At 36.9% G+C, this 6,478-nt stretch overlaps 1 protein-coding gene and 1 long non-coding RNA gene across 3 annotated transcripts; both read right to left on the bottom strand.

Annotated features, from left to right (window-relative positions):
• Positions 1-122: 122 nt before the first annotated feature.
• On the bottom strand, positions 123-2,805 carry LOC145955606 (uncharacterized). 2 transcript variants are annotated; one of them, XM_083070578.1, is made up of 6 exons: positions 2,525-2,802; positions 2,263-2,426; positions 1,879-1,996; positions 1,301-1,607; positions 1,118-1,199; positions 123-782 (listed from the first exon to the last, which is right to left on the bottom strand). In XM_083070578.1, exons 2-6 carry the CDS (start codon positions 2,398-2,400, stop codon positions 591-593), a joined length of 837 nt encoding a protein of 278 aa, XP_082926704.1. In that variant the 5' UTR covers positions 2,401-2,426; positions 2,525-2,802; the 3' UTR covers positions 123-590. The 2 variants fall into 2 exon arrangements, with proteins under 2 accessions (XP_082926704.1, XP_082926705.1); XM_083070579.1 differs by having other exon boundaries at positions 670-782; positions 1,114-1,199; positions 2,525-2,805.
• A 1,038-nt stretch (positions 2,806-3,843) lies between these two features.
• LOC145955607 (uncharacterized) lies at positions 3,844-5,995 on the bottom strand. The gene is made up of 2 exons (XR_014432266.1): positions 5,529-5,995; positions 3,844-4,041 (listed from the first exon to the last, which is right to left on the bottom strand). It is a non-coding gene; the product is annotated as an uncharacterized LOC145955607 (long non-coding RNA).
• Positions 5,996-6,478: the final 483 nt, after the last annotated feature.

The raw sequence follows: 6,478 nt of genomic DNA, 5'->3' as shown, positions 1-6,478 counted from the left end.
TAAATAAAGCTCGTTAGTCGTTAGTTACCATAGTAGTACTACTTTCTAAAAGAGCCAAAATTTTACCTTGGTTTTAGCAAGATATAACCCTTCACCATGGTATGAAATTTAAAGTGCCCGATACTAAGTTGTTTGGTTTAAATGGAAAGAGGAGAATTTCTTAGGAAATAAAAAATCACTATTTCTAAAATGGATTTTTCTACTCCCTTATTTACAACATAACATATTTTCACTTACCAAACAAAGTAAAAATAAAGTTGAAATAACGGGAGAAAAATCAAAATCAAGTTAACTTCACTCACGAAAAACTTGATTCAACCCATTTGTTCAACGGAACAGCATTAGTTTCTATTCACGAAAGGGTGGTGTAAAAGCTCCAACACTACTACTCTCACCCTCCAACCCTTCTCAAGATATCTTACTGGAAAACGTTTGGAACTTCAGCGATGCCTTGAGTGTGGCATCTTCAGCCTCTCGACAAAGCAATTTGCACTCATATATAAACTCTAACCAACTATTTTCTGCACAATGAGCTACAAAGCTCTGGTAGTAATAACAAGGGACAATATGTGTATTAATGCTGCATGGATTTAACATAATGGTAGGCATGAACCCCAAGAAGTTTCTGAAGTGGAGCGACTCTCGGATGATTGCATCCGTTGAAATATTTTCATTGTTGATCGCCTCAAGATCAGCTTTTGCTTTTCTGCCTTTTCTCTCACCATGCATATTTTCGTTTGAGTCCTGGCTGAAGCCCTGAATTGTTTTCTCTCCAGCTCATTCTGGAATCACAGGAGAGAGGATTAATGAAAAAAAATTGGGACAATCAAGACATATTGCTAATGTGGCATAAGGTGACAGCCCCTCACAAAATCCTGCTAATGTGGCATAAGGTGACAGCCCCTCACAAAATCATGCCATATAGTCTAGTCAAAAAATTCAGATCAAAATATGGGCATAGATTGTTAAACATCCAAGGAATAATCACGTCCACTTTGATAAAAAAAAAAAAAAAAAAAACTAATAGTTACTTTTGCACATTCACGTCTAGAAGGGTATAACTTATGAACAATCTACATATTAAAATGTATGTCATGAATGGAATAAGCTTACATGCCTGAAATTTATCCATCTTGTCCATAGCCTTTCTTGTTTGCAGCAATTCCCAATCATTTATAGCGTTTTCCTTCCTTCTCATCCTATCAACATATTCATCATCAAAACTTGCCTTGTTAGTGTCTCAAATCTATGAAACCAACAAAAGTGATGTTTTAGATTTTTCTGCTTTGCTCTCACCCACCTGAGCATAAGTTCAACATGCTTGGCCCTCCTACGTGCATCTCTTTCAGCTTCCTGTTTACTCCTCCACACACCATCCAATATGTCATCATAAGGTTCCATCAGTCTTGTGCGTTCATAGCCTCCACCTCCATATTTTGGGGTTTTGTGTGTGCAGGTCTGGCCCTGAAAAACAGGACTCTCTTCTCTAACACAGGGTAATGTTATGTTGTGAAGTTCATGCTCTGAAGCCCCAAGGTAGGTGTTGCATATTGCTGACAATCTCGAGTCTTCTTCTGGGCTTCTATTCCTCCCCGAATGAACAGATTCTGATGAAAACATTAGAGCATGCATCATGACTCTATATTTATGAATTTTGATCAAAATTACTATTTGCACATTATATTTTATGAATATTAATGCATATGAAGACACGTACGTATTTTATATATTTTAAAATAAACATATCTTTATATCAGATTTTCTATATATTTTAAAATAACTATAACGCCATATCATATACGTACATGTTTATGTAGATTATAGATCATGAGTATAAAGCAGCTACTAGGTACACATGCATGAGGCGATATGACAAACCTGTGAGATGGTTAGAGGATGTGCAGAACTTATTGGCATGTTCCAACCATTCATCAATATCTGAGAGGCGAGTTGACAAGTTGTTATCAATGTCAATATTGCTGGCGATGCCAAAGTTCTGGAGTTCAGAAACAAAATAAGGGTAGGTTGGTGAGTAATGAGTTCATCATTATTGTTTAATGATGACAAACACCAAACCAGGTGAATCAAGAAAATTGTTATTAATGACATGAAAATGGAGCATTGGCAGACATTTTCAAGAACCCAAAAAAGAAATATATGAAAAGAATCAAAAGGCACCAAGAAAACAACACGTGCATGTCCAAGACATGTGAGAGATGACAAAGAAAATGAGCCAAAGAAGGAGTTTCTTGAAATACAAACCTGGTTACTTGGAGTGGCGAATTCAGTGGCATAGTGTGAATAATGGGAGTTATGTGTGGTTGAGGGAGATTCTGGCAGAGCAGTGATGAGGGAACTCATGCTCCACGCTGGCTGCACTATGTGATTAGTACTATCCATCTTGTCACTATTTTTGAAGCTTCTTGCTGAACAAGAAGAAGAAGAGGAATCAGATTGGTTGTAGAACAAATTGGACATGTTATTATTAGCTTCCTTGTGTGTGTGTGTGCTTTTTGTTTCCTACATTGCCAATGTAGCGAATAGTCTCTCTCTCTCTCTGGTGCCTTTCTCTAACGAGTTTAGTTTACATGATTTCATATGTTTTTTGAAAGTATAATTCTTAGGAAGATATGGTGCACAGTAAGTATTTCAATTCATTCTAAAACGGGGTGAGGGGTGAATGTTAAAAAGGAAAAAGAACTCTTTCATCATGTTTTCTTGTTGGGATGCATATTTCACTAAACTTAATAAAGTAAATAATAGATTAAAATAATTATATCTTGGTAGATCAAATAATTTCATCTTATCTCATTCTATCTTATTATAATTAACTTAACATATTCATAGTTTTTTTTTTTAAAAGTCAATACTTTGTATATTCTTGTATTATAAATTAAAATATCTAATTTAGACAGTGAAGTTGTCATTTTTCTCATTATTTCGGTTAGAGATTTTTAACTCTTCTTTTAAAAACAAATTGTCAATTTTCTCAAACTACCAACATTTTATCTTAACTTTATACATGATTTTCTAAATTGCTTATCCATTTCAATTTTAAAAAAATCTTATATCATAATTTAAATTATTTATTATACAATAAAATCTAATTTACATATTTAAATATATTTATTTATTTAAAAATTTTAATTATAATATAATTTATAAATTAGTATTTTAGCAAGAAGAAAGAAGAAAGAAGAGGAAGAATAGACACTTAAGAAGTATTTTTTTTTTTTTTAATTTATTCTATGTGAATGCCACATGACGGCCAACATGGACATTACTTGACACATAATGCGTGACTACAACTCCATTGACAACGTTACTAAACAAACACCCACTTTTATAGACTAACGTAAACGATAAAATGTAGTTTTACTTGGAATCTCAAAGGGTAAGATTTTTATAGGGTATTATACTATCTGTCTAAAGTGGATCAAAATGTCACGAGAAGAGGGATTGGATATTGACAATGAAAACTTTTCCAGAGTTTTTTGAACTTTTACTTGAGGCTAACTTGGTGTTCTTAATGTTTAACTTTCGAAGTGGTTATTTACAACAATTATTGCATGATGCTTTAGTTTATTGTTAAGGACTTAACATCCAGTCACATATGCTCATGTTCACAAGATACATTTTGTATATGCAAAATTCCATGTTCAGAAGATCATGAGTGTTGAGTGTTGACAACGACACTGTTCTGAAATCTTCTTAATAGGCTTTTATATTGAAAAACATATTTGTTCAAAAGATTCTGTAACGACCCGCCATGGTCTCTACACTTAGTGGAATCGCACTACTACTAGTGAACTACGGAAAATATTAAATTGGATAACTCATACATACAGGTATAGATAAGAATAAAAATAACCAAATTCTTTAAATACAAAATAAAATGTCATATATGTACAATCATCCCAAAAATAATATTTCCTAGTGCCGGTCAAACAGACAAAAATCGCTACCCAAAATGGTAACCCTAACACGAGGATCAAACTCCCCGTCTCGCAGCGGTCACCTCGACTCCAAGCTAGCCCTGATCTGCTCCCATACCAAGTATGATCATCGCAGTTCCACCACATGGAAACAGAAGGGTAAGCTAGAATTCACAAATAAATCATAATAATCTATACTACACAATCGTATTCATAGAGTCACACCATACACTCTATCCAATACTATTCATGCATAAAAAATACAATCCACCAATCATGAAGTCAAACACCACACTTCATCATATTAATAATCATGCAATAAATGCATCTCATGACAGATATCAATGCATATCAATCATCTAATGCGTCGTCACGCATACACCTAGGAGATCTCCACAACAATAGAGCTGTATAAGTGACATTCCATCCTACCGAAACCACCCCAACCGTTTTCACGCCCAAAGCGCCCGCTCGGTCACAGCTAAACAGGATATAATCCTCCCTCGGGTTTACTCGGATGATGTCACTTACACACTTGGAAGTCCAGATCCACCGTCAGGTATAGCACAGCTGGGTATGGGCTTACCACGACCTTGGCATGCATTAACCAAGTCAATTGTGGAGTTCGCCCACCGACTATCCGCAAGGATCCACGCACCTTCCCGAGTACTTGGTTAAGGGAAAAACCCTCGACCTCATACCCCGCTCCAACACTAGCTAAGGACTTAGAGGAGACTCACCCAACCCAGTGGCCTATCTGAGCACCACTCTCCCAAATCCAGTGGCCTCCCAGAGCACCACTCTCATATATTAGTGGTCTATCCAAGCACCACTCTCAAGAAACTCTATGTGAGCTCTTCCAGTTCGAAAATATTTTTCCTCTCCTCAAGTCCTAGGCTAGACTCATGCCATAGGCATCACATGCAATCATGCATCATACATCATAATGGTCTGCCCACCATCATGATCAACAATCATACACATGTCATAAGACATCACATGCAATAATGCATCATACATCATAATGGTCTGCCCACCATCATGATCAACAATCATACACATATGAACATATACGCATGTCATATCATATTCAAACATTCATACGTATCATCACAAAGCATACATATGAATCACACCTCACCATACATCATATATCATACATACATAATCTAAAACTTTAACTTTAAACATGCATAAGCATCAATTCATTCATAAACTTATTCACGTTCGACGTAGCCTGAGCTCGCCCAGCCTAATCCCAGCCTGAGAGTCCCAAGACTCATCCACGCCTAGCGCATTCAACCTGCGCCCGGCCTAAATTCCAATAACAGAGTTCACAAACTCTCATCCACACCAACAAATCCAGCCACATGCAAACACAAAATACAATGCATAGACTCCATACAACTTAAATAAACCTAGAATCAACATGCACCCATCTGATGCATCAAATTCACTAGAACCCCCATTTTTCCAAGACTTTGAACAATTAGCGAATTCTCCGATCCAGCCATGGATCCTCAACTTTCATGCATCAATTGAGTTTCTAAACTCACATGCAACTTAAATAACAAACATTCTAGCTTCCCTTACCTGAAGATTGGCTCAGATAGCCAAAGACTGAACAAAAGTATAATTTCCCCTCGAGGCTCAACTCGGAACTTCAGTCCTCCCAAAACAAGCTTTCTAATATGAATTTCAAGAAAAGTCAGAAGGAGTTAGTGATCTAGAGGAGAAAAGGAGTCAAACAGAGAAATTTGGGAGAGAAAGGAGCTCACTGACCCAGAGACCTTCTCTCTAAAACTTCTCTCTAAAAACTCCAAAACTCCTGAAGGCCCCCAACCCCCTATTTATAGACTTTCGGATTGGCCCAGAACGGCCCGTACCGAGTTCGGAACGGCCCGTTCCGAACTCCCAAATCACGCACAAAATTAACGCCCAGAACGGCCGGTTCTGAAATCAGAACGGCCCGTTCCGGGACTCATCCGGAACGGCCCGTTCTCCCTCCGGAACGGCCCGTTCTCCCTCCAGAACGGCCCGTTCTCCCTCCAGAACGGCCCGTTCTCCCTCCAGAATGGTCCGTTCTCCCTCCAAAACGGTCCGTTCTCCTTCTAGAACGGTCCGTTCTCCTTCCCAGAACGGCCCGTTCTCAACTACAATATGTAGTTCAATTCAGTAGCTTGGAACGGCACGTTCCAGTTTGGGAACGGCCCGTTCTGGGCTACTGAATCAACCTCTTTTTTTTTTTTTTTTTTTTTTTTTTTTTTTTTTTTTAACAATGTTACAGATTCGATCGATACTTAAATATAAAACTGCTTAGAAAGTTGTTTTAAGAATATTTCTTAACAATTTTGATGCTCAAATCCAATTTTATGTTTTTTTTTCTAAAGCTTTCATACTTGATTTATAAATCATTTGAACTGATTTAAAGTAACTTTAGTATAGCCGATTTGTATAATTCAAATATGTAGTTTTACAATAAAGTTAAGCTTGTTCAAAAATTCTTTCAAATATGCATTCTGAATCTTTGATGTTTAGAATGT

The sequence above is a fragment of the Cajanus cajan genome, chromosome 3, assembly GCF_000230855.2.
Source record: "Cajanus cajan strain Asha chromosome 3, NIPB_CcT2T_4, whole genome shotgun sequence".
Lineage (NCBI taxonomy): Eukaryota > Viridiplantae > Streptophyta > Magnoliopsida > Fabales > Fabaceae > Cajanus > Cajanus cajan.
Note: the sequence above shows the minus strand (reverse complement) of the source record. Positions and strands in the feature narration are given on the sequence as shown.

Bases quoted from the DNA above. Each gene is read 5' to 3' on its own strand.
- LOC145955606 (XM_083070578.1), bottom strand. From the start codon at position 2,400: ATGGATAGTACTAATCACATAGTGCAGCCAGCGTGGAGCATGAGTTCC. The intron at 1,200-1,300 runs GTGGGTGAGAGC...ATATGTTGATAG, and splicing joins CATGTTGAACTTATGCTCAG to GATGAGAAGGAAGGAAAACG. The intron at 783-1,117 runs GCATGTAAGCTT...CTGTGATTCCAG, and splicing joins ACAAGATGGATAAATTTCAG to AATGAGCTGGAGAGAAAACA.